Below are 13,383 nucleotides of genomic sequence, written 5' to 3'. Positions count from 1 at the left end.
AATTTCCTGGGATGGGATATAAGACGACACCGAGGACATTTTAGGCTAGATTAGAATAAAGGAGTAATTGGTAATACTAACTAGTTCATTTTATGCCACAAGTCAGATATCTGGTTAAAATATTATTTCATTCTACCATGACATGAGATAGTTTGTGATTTTCACCAAATTTTAATTTTGCAAAATTCATTCTTCAGATCAGTTTACAACACTGGCAGTTCAATCAGAAAAGGTTTTATTACAAGAAACAATGACAGATAAAAATGCAAAAATTGTGCAATTACGGCAAAATGTTTAAAAATATCTACACATTTGCCCCATAGGACTACAGTACTTACTACATACCTGAGCACTGAATATTGAATGCCATCTTAAACGCTTCACATGGGACTCTGGTTCCTTACAGATAACATCCACTTTTCCTCATGCACCAATGAAATCAACTTGATGTTTACACATCAACTTTGTAGGATAACAAGAAACACAGACAGACATAAATAATGATTTCTTCAATCCTACAACAGTTACACCTAGTTCAGTTTTCTTTGTATAGAACTATATAGGAAAAGTGCTGTGTACATTCAAATGCAGAAAACATAGTTAAAGTGGGACTGGCATTTGTTAGAACTTTGAATTCTGCTGTAGCCATTGTGCCTTTTACTTATATTTGGACTATGAAAATGTACCTTAAATTTCTACACATAAACCCACACAAAGCACTAATCTTAGTTTCCTAGGACCTTTTCTGAAATCATCTTAAAAGTGGCAAAATATCCCAGCTATGTAATGTAAACAAATAGTTCATACAAAATTCAATATATATTCTACTCCCATAGCAAATTCTAAAACTTGGCTTTGATACACTATTCTTAAATGATTCTCTCAATAGACACAGTTATGACAAAAGGACCAACTGTTGTACAGATCAACAGAATAAATCTAGTATAGAATTAACCACAGTGTATTGTTTTCTTACATATCGTACAGTACATGTACATTGCTAACTCAATGTTCTACATCATGTATTCAAGTAATGAATTTTTCTAAATACAGAGATTGTCAAAGTGGCAGGAAATCTTAGATACTCAACAAAGCTTTCAAAAATAAATTACATGGATATCTCTTGTAAAAATTCTCTTCCCTCTCATTAGCAATACAAAACTATAATGTAATTTGAAAAATTCACAGAAATAACCCTAAAACAGCATGAAAAAAAAAATCCCACAAGACAAACTCGAGAGGTTAAAAAAATATTGGCTGACAAAGTTTACAAAGAGATTAGGAGAAGCCACACATCCAGCTGTGGAGGACACATACTCATTCTGTGAATGCTGTCCACTTGAACTGCTTCAGAGAACTCTTTCCTCGTAGGGCCTTTGTAAAGCAGTCTATAAAGTTTCTGGAAAAGGAGGTATGTGATGCAAGAGGCAATGTTTTCCATTTGTTTCACAGTATCTATCACCTTACACTTTGTGCAAGATTCTTTTTTCCAATACAAATCTTGCAAGTTTTCTTCAAAACTTGTTCTGACTGAGGTCAGGCTCTGCCTTGTGTAATATTCTTTATCAGTTATAGTAGGCATAGTAACAAGTATGTTATCAACCTAAATAACTGCCTTAGGTGAAAGGGAGTTTATGTTAATATTCCTAACTGTGAGAAACTTAGCAGTTCAATATGAACAGAGCCTTAGTACCTAGAATACAGAAACCTATGACTGTTTACTCACTCGTCCTTCCTTCTAGATCACCTTCAGCTACAAGTGTTTCAACATAAAATATTCATCACTGTTGAGTGCAAAAAATATAAGTTGTAACCATAATATGAACCTTAAAAGCCACTGAATTATTAGATCACTCCAAGACTCTTGCTTCTAGAAAACAGAATTTTATAAGTAGGTGTTAAAACTTCACATTATTAGTTAACTTTCACAATACCAACAATGACTAGAAAGGTAGAGGATGGAAAAAGAGTTTGGGCAACAAAACAGCCCATGTTAGTGCAAACTTGGAATTGTAAAACTGAATCCAGTTAGACCAACAGCCATTGGTCATATCCTATCACAAATAGCAGACCTCATGGAATCACAGGGTAAAGTGCCATGACCTTGGAACTAGCATGCTAACCTGAAAGATAAACATAGACTCAAAAACCATTTAAGTTGATCTAACTACACATGAATTAACTTATACGAGCACCAGTCACCTGCAAATCTGAGCCCTTTCTGGGATTTTAAAAAATGAGACAGTGTTAGCACTTGAAAAAGTTATGGACAGAAAACTGCCACTTTAACCTTGTAGCTTAACTTAAAAGTTACATGAGAAATATGAAATAATCTGACTAAAAGTTCATTCTAAGAACTGAGTTTCCCTTCAATCTACTGACAGCACATTTAAATCTCATACACTTAAAAACAGTACACAAAAATATATATGTAAATAGATATAAATAGTAAGACTGAGGATCTAAGTTAGTGCTTCTCTGTGTTAAGAGAGATCACAGCTAAATAAAATGATATTGCCTCATATTGTTACCCGTATTTAAAATAAAAAGTCACGTTAACCAGTTTGGATGTCTCTACTCAGGAATATTCTGCTTTTCAAGAGTGCATAGTTGTCTTGAATTCACCTGGTTTCTCAGCAACTATTTATCACAAAATTCTAGGATGATAATTTTATGCCAGGGGTGGAAAAATGCTGATAATTGCACTTTGTTACCTTTCCTGACTGAAATGAAAATATCATGAAGGTAAAAGCAAAATCCTTCGCACACCACAATCTTTATAAGCACCCATTTCTGAATACAAAACTCTATTAGCTCTATTCAATGTTGACAGCATTTCCTAAACAAGCTTCCTTAGTATGAGATGCCAGGGACGTGCTTTGGCCTGCTACTTATTAAAGAACTTTCTGAAGACACTGAGGATAAAGTTTAGCCACCGCACACTCAAAATGGCGGCCGAGGTCCCACAGCCGATCTGGGGTCTCATACACTTTCATCCACTGGTCAGCAATGTCATCGTATTGGTAAAGAGAATTTTTCCTGCTGGTTCTGAAAATATGTTCTTCAACAGTCACTTGAGTAGCTCGCACAAATAAGTGGAGTTTATTCTGGAAAAGTACCAGCTTAAGGTATGGATTTATAGACTGATCACATGGAAAGTCCTTTTTACGAGTCCATTTATTTAGCTCAATATCATAGGCTTCAACAGTAAACACACGCTGATGATTTCCACAGGTCCCAGCTATGTAGTAGATGGAGTCTTTGTACACAGCTGCTAAGCCCTGGATTCTAGGCACAGTCATGGGGGTTAAAAATCCCCAGTAGTCTTTTTGAGGCTCATAGAAGAGAAAAAATTCTCCTAAAAAAAAAAAAAAAGAAAAGGGAAACAAATATGTAAATTTTCATGTTTGGTTGCATCTTAATTCCAACCTCTAAAGACTACATTTTCCAAATACTTGCTTCCTAGAATATACAAAATAACAGTAATATTACATTCAACCTACACTAGACTAGGATGTGTGACCTGGGAGGAGTAAGGCTGGCAGCATGAACACATACAACTTACCCATTAAAAATACATAACATGCATGTGTGGTACTTGATTAGAAAATAACATGGATTTTTTTTAGATTTGTGCTTGTGGATCACTCATGTATTTATGTGAATGTTGTTATAAAGCAAAGATAAATTTCAAAACAATTTGTGGAATTGATATTGAGTTAGTCACTATTCTAAAACCAACAATAAAAAGGTGTGTGTGCTGAGCCAGACTGTCAATAGGAAAATGCGTATAAGAATTAAAACTGTGAATATTGACAAGATCTTGCTAATGATATGACATTGCTTTGCTTTTTGATAAGGTCTCCAGCCTGAACTCGGGCTGATCTTAACTTTGAAATTCTCCAACCTTACCCTTAAGAGAGCTGGAATTATAAGTATGGCAGCTATGTCCAGCTTAATGGGAACATTGAATAATCTTAGTGATAACAGTTATCAATTTTAGGGCAGATCAAATTTATACTTCAGCAGTTACAGGCAGAACAGGTTGAATGTACTTTATCTGAAGTGCTTGAGACTCTTTAGTGTTTCAGATTTTAGAGTATCTACATACACACACACACACAGGGATTACTAAATTAAAACATGAATTACTACAGTACCTTTAGTGCCCAAGTTTAGACTATGACCTCTTATATAAGGCCAGGTATGGAATGTAGAACCACTTGTAGGAGACTACTGGAGTCAGGCATGTCTTTCTCAGGCCTGAGCAGGGTCAAGGTGAGGGCATTAGTCACAGAAAGTGGTTTGCTCAGTCTGGAACTGTTGCTGCTGACTGTACCCTGAGCTCTTGATGAGACACAGTGTGCTGACATATACTTTAGATTCTCTGTAAAGGTCAGGTTGTTTATCTTTGCTGGTTGTTCACCACATCCTAGTTTTATTTTTTTTTCCGATATATTCTTTACATTTCAAATGATTTCCTCTTTCCTGGATCCCCCTCCCCGAAAGTCCCATAAGCCCTATTTCCTCCCACTGTTCCAATTACCCCATTCCTATTTCCCTGTCCTGGTATTCCCCTACACTGCTGCACTGAGCCTTTCCAGGACCAGGGGCCTCTCCTTCCTTCTTCTTGGGCATCATTTGATTGTTTCTTGGGTATTCCGAGCTTCTGGGCTAATATCCGCTTATCAGTGACTGCATACCATGTGTGTTCTTTTGTGATTGGGTCGCCTCACTCAGGATGACATTCTCCAGTTCCACCCACTTGCCTAAGAATTTCATGAATTCATTATTCTTAATAGCTGAGTAGCATTCCATAGTGTAAATATACCACATTTTCTGAATCCATTCCTCCATTGAGGGACATCTGGGTTCTTTCCAGCTTCTGGCTATTATAAATAGGGCTGCTATGAACATAGTGGAGCATGTGTCCTTATTACATGGTGGGGAATCCTCTGGGTATATACCCAGGAGTGGTATAGTGTGTGTGTGTGTGTGGGTCCTCCTGTAATATCATGTCCAGTTTTCTGAGGAATGGCCAGACTGATTTCTGGAGTGGTTATACCCCACTAGCAGTGGAGGAGTGTTCCTCTTTCTCCACATCCTCACCAGCACCTGTTTTCTCCCTAGTTTTATTTTTTTTGCTGCCAAATGCTTTACCATATAATGGCTATGTGACCCTGCATTAAACGAGACTTGATAGAATGCTCTCTTGTCTCCATTTCTTGTGTCTCTTGCCCCTAGGTCCTCACTCCACCCCTCAGGAACCTCTTCGAGAATCCACAGAAGGGTTCAACCACTCATGTCTTAAATTTCAAAACATTTTGGCTTTTTACATTAAGGAGGTTCAATCTTTAAGACATAACCTTCTTCAACAGTTATCAGGTTATATACGTAAGGAGGCTTTGTAGGTTAGAAAGGATTCTACATAAAGCTTCCCTTTAAACTATTCTAAATTAAGGATATTCTCATCTATAAATTAAATTGCCAACTTAAGAGTGACATTTTACTTTAAGCCCTAACTTTTGCTTTACATACTACCTTCTCTTTCTACTGTAACATATCATAGTATTCATAATAAAGAAAATGGCAGTTAAGACATTTTATATGTCCCAGTTCTCTACAAATTTCTTATACAGAAAAGTTGACTTAAAAATTCTCAAATTCTCTTTAATAAACTAAAACCAATGATAAGTGATTTTAAAAACTTCCTCAGATTTTTCTTATATAAAATACAACTTCCGGTTACAAATTATTTGCTCTGGTGCTTAAGTTCTATCAAGTTATTACTGTTTTGCTACAGTATTTGCATTAATATACAGCTCGCACACTCCAATGAGGAGCCTTAAAATTATCTTTTTAAACTATTTTTTCCAGTAACACACATACACAGAGAAAGGGGGAGGGGGAGGGAAGAGAAAAGCAGCACACACTTCATCACACTGGATGACATAAGCATATTGAATGAATTATACACCCATCCTTATATTTTGCAAAGATAAACCCAAACCATGGCATGCTTTCATTTAACTAAAACACAGTACCAGATAGTACTACACCTTAATTAGTTCTACAGAATTAATAAGTAATTTAAATCAAACATATCCAGACTTCTCTGAGAAATTTTAAGTCAATTTTAAGAGCAAATAACATTTTTAAAAATGGGATAGGGCTTAAAAATAATCATGTATATCTTCATGAAAACCTACATTGTTCCTGATTGATTGCTTGATTGATTTTACTATAGAACAAGAGTTTATTCAGGGCATGGGGAGAGAGGAGTAGAGGCTGCCCATGAGCACAGCACATGGAGAGGAGAGGGGAATGGGGAATGGGGAAAGAGGGTAAAGAGGATAAGGAAGTAGCAAGAGAAGGGAGCAAAAGAGCTGTTCCTGATTTATTAAAGTAGTCATATAAGGAAATATATGAATATAATCCATAAAGAAACAGGGTAAATGAATAAGGATTTTAGAATTACCTACACTGCAGTCAAAATCCCAGCAACTAAAACATTTACAAAAAAATGTAAAGGGGCAGGGGGATAGCTCAGCAGGTAAAGTGCTTGCAATTTAACCACGAGGATCTGAGTTCAGATCCATAGGATCCACGAAAAAGCAGGGCACGGTGGCACACCTCTATAACCACAGCAGAGAGAAAGCAGAGAAAGTCAGATTCCTGAGGGACCTGAAGGCAAGCCAGTCAACTCAATTGGCAAGCTCCATTTCAGTGAGAGCCTGTCTCAAAAAATAAGGTGGCCAACAATAGAAAAAGACCCAATGTTACTGTCTAATGTTTCCAGAACTGCACACTCATATACATACAATTTTTAAAAAGCTAAAATCTAAAGAACATAATTTCAAGCCTTTGTAATTAAGTTTCATAACTATTAAAACCCTTTGTGAGCACCGGAAAGTGGGTCAGCAGCTAAGAGCACTAGCAGTTCTTTTAGTGGACTCAAGTTCAAATCTCAGTATTCACAGAACAGCTCACAACCAATCATCTATAACTCTAGTTCCAGGGTATCCCTCTTTTGGTTTCTGCAGTCACCAAGTATGCATGCAGTATATATACATTCAGACAAAATGCTCACATACTTAACATTTAAAACAAACAAACAAAAGCCTGGTAGAACTGGAAATATACCTCAGTGTTTAAAAGCACTTAGGGCTCTGCTCTTCTAGAGGACCTGGGTTCAGTTTCCAGAACCCACACAACAGTTTACAACTGTCTATAACTACAGTTCCAAGTGATCCAACACCCTATTTTGGCCTCTCTGAGCACTGCATGCACCTTGTGCACAGACATAAATGCAGGCAAAATGTTCACACATATAAAAAAAAAAAATCTTGGAAGAAAAACAAAGCTCCTCGGTAAATGGATAGTGTGACTCCAGTAAACTCATTCAGTAAGTTCCAAAAAAAAGTAGTTGCCACATCTCCTGATTATATTATTGAAGAGTAAAAGTAGCCAGGTGTGATTAGCCGTTTTTGTTTATTTGAAAATGCTCTGGGGCTGGAGAGATGGCTCAGCGGGTAAGAGCACTGACTGTTCTTCCAAAGGTTATGAGTTCAAATCCCACATCCACATGGTGGCTCACAACCATCCATAAAGAGATCTGATGCCCTCTTCTGGTCTCTGAAGACAGCTACAGTGTACTTACATATAATAAATAAATCTTTTTTTTAAAAAATGCTCTGAAGCCAGGAGTGGTGGCGCACGCCTATAGTCCCAGCACTTGGGAGGCAGAGACAGGTGGATTTCTGAGTTCGAGGCCAGTCTGGTCTACAGAGTGAGTTCCAGGACAGCCAGGGCTACACAGAGAAACACTGTCTCAGGGGGAAAAAAAAAAAAAAGAATATGCTCTGAAATAGTCAATAAGTAATAAAGTATTGCTTATTTTGCTTTTAAAAATACTTTTGAGATCCAAACATAACTCAAAAACAGAGAACCAACCATTTCAGTAACTTAGAAGTAGTTTAAGATTATAAATGTTTTTGGCCTTGATTTTCTAAGAGCATGTTCTAGCATAGTTTATGGTTAGGAAGTGTTACCTGCTTTGCTATTATGAAGTAAACCACCCTTGTCATATAACCCTTTGATAAAGAATCCTTTTGCCACTTACCCTGTAAAACATAGATTTTCTCTTTGTGCTCCACAGCATTATGAAACTCCATTGCAACTGGCATGGCACAAACGGTCATCCAGCAATTCTCTCTGCTATCGTAACACTCCACAGACTTCAGTGAATTTCTTCCATCACCTTCGTAAACACGTCCTCCAATTGCATACATTTTACCACAGCAATATACTAGTTTGCAGCCTATTCTGGCCCGAAGCAAGGAGGGCTTGGAAAGCCATCTGTTGGTGGAATGGTCATACATCCAAAAATCATTTTCTGCTTTATGATCGATGGACACCTCACTGCTGCTTGGCCTGTACCCTCCTGCAATGTATATGTCATTATCTGGTGATACAAGAATCCCAACTTCTCTTAGGTCATTTGGTGGTTTGCATAGTTTAAACACTCTTCCTGTGACTATATCTAGGCAAGGCACTGTTTGCTTCTTTCCTGAGTGTTTATGTGCAGCATCAAAACATATGATCATTTCAGAAGCAGTCATTCCAAGCCTCTGTGTACAGCCATTGGTGTTGGAGGGTCCCTTTTCTCCACAACTTTTGACTATGGCCTGTGCAAACTGAGGAGGAATTTTCTCGATAAATGTATCTTCCATTAGAGGAAAACGTATACATTTGGCAAAAATTTCTGGAAGGTGTACTTCTCTTTCATTCTGCTCATGTTCAAACCACCTTATAATGCTTTCATAAACATGTTCTTCCCGGTCTACATTTAAATCGTCACTATCTAGTATGCTTATGAGTTGGTCTTTTGTCAACTGAAGAAACTCTTGTTCTTTGGTGACACACAGAAACTTTTTACGGATGTATTCTTTTGATCGATCGCCAAGTTCCTGATGACCATAATGATCAGCAAAGATAAAGACTCCAATAGAATTCTGTGGATCCAAATGACTAATCATATACTTAGCACATTGGTCTTGTATGGAAGGAATTTGGAAGATGCTAGCTGTAGTGAACAAGGCTTGAACATTGGCCTCTGTCAGAATAACTCTCGAGGTATAGGCATAATTCAATACTAAATCCATTGATTCAGCTTCAACACCGATGATTCGAACTTCTTTCTGAGTACTTTCTGTAAGGCCGCTAGTGAACATGGATCTAAGAAAAAAAGATTAATATTTTGTATGTACTGTAAATGGAAATTTTTAGACGTATACAGTCATTGCACATACAAGTCCTTCTGAAAACTGATGATCTAGCACAAAGACTTAGTTAATCCAGTTAATCCCAAAAGCTTTGTTCTCAGGGCCATTCCATCTTATGCCAAAGGACTTAAAAACACACAACCTAAACTGGCAGATTGCTTCAAGTGGAAGTCATCTGGGCAATTATAGCTAATGAAAGGGCCCTGTGATGCCCCCTCCCCCTTCTCTCTGTCTGTCTCTCTCTGCAACAAGTCATGGAGAGTCTTTTGGAATGGTGGTCCTTCTTATCAAGGCTGGAAAATATCCTTGATTGCCAGTAACTCTGACTGGAGTGAGCCTAAATAAGCAAACTCTGAAGTCACACTATCTTTCAAGTACTTCTATAACTCCCCGACTCCTACATCCTTCAGTAACATCCCTGGAATTTATCGCCCTAATCCAGACAGCCACTTGCCTTGACATTCCTTGACAATTGTACTTCACTTTCTTGTAAAAATCCCTCTGGGCACATAAAATTACTAAGATTCATATAGGCATCTGTTAATTAGATCTTGTGCTAACTGGGCTTCTCAGTCTCTCCAGAGAGTCCACATAAGAACTGAGGGATGGGGGTTGGGGATTTAGCTCAGTGGTAGAGTGCTTGCCTAGCAAGCGCAAGGCCCTGGGTTCGGTCCTCAGCCCTGTTTAAAAAAAAAAAAAAAGAACTGGGGGATGCAGAGCGGCAAGAGTCTGTACTTATATGTTGCTAGCTATGGAAGTGGAAGGAGAAACCATAAGTGATATATTTCAGATCTGATTGTTCTTGTAGCACCAATCCAAGCTTCTAGTTAAATTGCCTCATGGATAATGGACCTTATATTGTCATGTCTCAGAAAAAAGTTCAATATACCATCAAGATAGCAAAAGGAGTCCTAAGCACAACAAGCCAGTCTAAGATGGCCCAGAGAAAGCTATCTTGTGTGGACAAAGTAAATTTCACCTCAGAAAGAGCACAGCATTTTTCAAAGGTCCATACTTTTCACCTATACCTTTTAAAAGACCACTTTCCTTACTCTTGGACACTTTGAAAACCCTTCCTTAATATATATACTTCATTTTCTCAGTTAAAGTTCCTGTATTTTACCTATTTATATCCATACAAAAAAGTTATAGTAGGGTTAATATGCTTTTTTTCTGAAGAGTTTAACATTTAACATATCACTGATTCTTTGGAAATTATTCTTAAATTCCCCACCAAACAACCTCAAGCCTGAGCTTCTTAGATGGGTGCAGTGCATAGGTTTCCAATCAGTGGAAGACTGGGGTGAAAGCGAGAGACATTCACAGCATCCTGAACAAGAGTAAACTCCACAGCAACCTGGGCACACACTGTAGTTAAGACAATCTGGTTTGTATTCTTGTTTTAAATGAGTATATTTTTGAAACCTTCTTTCCAAAACATTAAACAGATAAAATACTTGGACTTTTAAGTATGACTTACTTGTAAACATCATTACCTTTCTGTAAGGTTTCATTCTAAAGAAACTTTTATTGTTATTATTTTGAGACAAGGTCTTTTCATATAGCACTGATTGTCCTGGAACTAACTGTAGACTAGGCTGGCCTCAGATTCAGAGATGCCCCTGCTGCTGGCTCCCAGCGTGCTGGGATTAAAGGCATGCACTCCCATATCCAACCATTCTAGGAAACCCTTAACAAATGTTTTTCTTCCTAAAGTCCTATGAGAAAAGATATGTGTTTTTATTCTTTTTGAAAAGCATCTGAAGTGCTTACTAGATAATTGAATTGGTGTGGTATCTGGGATAAAAGAACTGAGATCACTTTGAACTTGTTTTGTTATACTGTGAAAAGTATCCTAAATGGGAAAATGGGCAGATACCTTTGAAGGCCCCACCAAATACATGGGGGCTTGTTTTTCCCTTAAGATTTTGTTCTTTTTATTTATGTACATATATGTGGGTGTGGAGGATTGTTCACACTCTGAGTTTTCAGAGTTTAGAAAAAGGGCATTAGGTCCCCTGTAATTAGAGTTGCAGGTAGTTGTGAATGGATTGATATGGGTGTTAAGAACTAAATTTGAGTCTTTTGCAGGAGCAGTAAGTGCTCTTAACCACTGAGCCATCTCTCCAGCCCTCACTACATGGAATTTTACTATGTAGTATGAGGAACGTTGAAGATACAAGGGTCCATCTTGGAGTAGAGACTATGTATCTTTTTACTTCAATAATGTAAATTTTAGGTTTAATATTATCACTTGACTGAAAAATCAAATGTTCCTATGTTTGAGCTCCTTTTAAATTCAGGGGTTGAATAATTTACCTACATAGCTATCAATTAAAAAGAAAAATACAGCCCTTCATTAGGTACAGACTGACTTCCAAGACAAACATCACCACATATTTCATTATCATGGGAGCCACTCCTGCCCTCAACAGACTGTAACTGTATTTGACCTAGCATTCTGAAAAAGAGGGACCAGAAACTAATGACTGCAACATTACAGTGGGATGTATAAGCACCTCAAAAGACAGAAGCCAGAGTGTGGCTGACAAGACAGTCTTCCTATCCATTCACGAACCACTTATGTATGCTGAAGGGCTTTTAGACGCGAGCACCTGAAACAAAACCTATTCCAATCACCTGTTCTTAGAATAAAAACTTAGCTTTCAGACCCAAGTTTAAATAAAACTTTCACTTCTCAATATTTTATGGTAAAAGGAAAAGAGAGTGAAGAAAACATGAGATATTTCTGGAAATCTTGAAAAGACAGACATAAATGATCACAACCAAGTGGGTAATACTGGGGTTGAGAAACGGAGTCGAGTACGCATAGTAATGTTTCTACCGTCGGCATACCTGAAGTAGGGGCTGATTGCAGCAAGAACGTTTCTATGACAGGAAAATGTTTTCCCGTGATCCACTTCCACTACAATGTCTGTCAACTGTCCTTCATCGTACATTGTTTTGAGTTGCTTAAGAATACTGCAAGCATGGAAAGGATCCATGGTATCGTTGGCTGTGTCTGAGGATGGAATCCCATTCGGTGTTGGGGAAGACTTACTTAAATCTAGGAGAAAAATCGCACAATCACAATAAGTTCGAAGCCAGTATGCGGCATCGTGGGTTCCCCACCCCCATCCCCACCCCTTACACGAACGCCCGTGTGTAGGCACAGGACCGCCGACATCGGCTCTGGGAGCCGAGAGAGCTCAACAAGGGCGAACAAGTTCCCAGGCCGGCGCGCTCCTCGGGAGCCCGGCGAGCCCGGACCGCCACGCTCGCGGAGGGAGCGTGTGAGGCGAGCCAGCCGAGCCGGCGGCGGCGGTGCGCGGGGACTCGGCTGCGGGCCGAGCGCCTCCCGAGGGCAGCGCGACCGAGGGCGACAGCCAGAGCACCCCTCAACCGCCTCGCGGGCGGCCGGTACCCAGACGCCCACCTCGGCGGGCGGGCGCGCCACCCACCGCCCTACTCCCCATTCATCCTCGCCTCCGCGCCCGCCGTCTCTCCATCCTTCCCTCCCGCCTTACGGCCACCTCTTCAGGTCGTGGCCGGCGCCCGCGCTCCCGCTTCCCTCCTCCGACACTGCCGACGGCCGCACCACGCTACCCACCTGCCGACGCGGCCATTTCGCCAAGGGGCCCCGGCTCCGGTTATTTAAAGAGGAAATGTCATTGCGTTTCGCTCGCTCCCGGGTTCCGGCTCTACCAAACGTTGCCTAGCCAATGAGGGTGGCTGACCAAGTCGGCTCCTCCCCGAGCCTCGAAATACCTGGCTTTGATTGGTCAGCACTCGACTACCAGCCCGTCGGGAAATGTAGTTTTAAGGCCCCCGTTCCCGCGTGCTCCTTCTCGGGCAGAGGTCCAAGCCGAGTATTCCTATTGGCTAGCTGGTCGGAGGAGCCCGCCATGTGCCTGTGAGATGCGCAGTGCCCGCTGGGAAATGTAGTCCTCCGGCTGAGGCGAGCTGTCACATTGAGATAGGAAAAGCTCCTATTGAGCAAATTTCCCTGGCTAAGGCCTCTCTCCTAGTCTCGAATCCGCTTTAAAATAATTTCCTTCATACCCCAAATTCCCTATCTGTGACTAGATTCTGGTATGAA

General features: G+C 39.6%; 1 protein-coding gene across 1 annotated transcript; it reads right to left on the bottom strand.

The window, feature by feature from the left end:
- Positions 1 to 212: 212 nt before the first annotated feature.
- Positions 213 to 12,988, bottom strand: Kbtbd8 (kelch repeat and BTB domain containing 8). The gene is made up of 4 exons (XM_052174383.1): positions 12,895 to 12,988; positions 12,141 to 12,351; positions 8,123 to 9,237; positions 213 to 3,358 (listed from the first exon to the last, which is right to left on the bottom strand). The coding sequence occupies exons 1-4, from the start codon at positions 12,908 to 12,910 to the stop codon at positions 2,895 to 2,897; spliced, it is 1,806 nt and encodes a 601-aa protein (XP_052030343.1). The 5' UTR covers positions 12,911 to 12,988; the 3' UTR covers positions 213 to 2,894.
- Positions 12,989 to 13,383: the final 395 nt, after the last annotated feature.

The sequence above is a fragment of the Apodemus sylvaticus genome, chromosome 2 (genome assembly GCF_947179515.1).
Source record: "Apodemus sylvaticus chromosome 2, mApoSyl1.1, whole genome shotgun sequence".
Classification (NCBI taxonomy): Eukaryota; Metazoa; Chordata; class Mammalia; order Rodentia; family Muridae; genus Apodemus; species Apodemus sylvaticus.
The sequence above is the reverse complement of the archived record's forward strand: the minus strand, read 5'-3'. Positions and strand labels throughout refer to the sequence as shown.

What these genes read in the sequence shown, in the direction of transcription:
- Kbtbd8 (XM_052174383.1), bottom strand. An exon ending in GCAATCAGCCCCTACTTCAG is followed by an intron (nt 9,238 to 12,140) that starts GTATGCCGACGG and finishes TTTTTTTCTTAG; the next exon opens with ATCCATGTTCACTAGCGGCC. An exon ending in GAAAATCTATGTTTTACAGG is followed by an intron (nt 3,359 to 8,122) that starts GTAAGTGGCAAA and finishes TTTTTTTTTTAG; the next exon opens with GAGAATTTTTTCTCTTCTAT.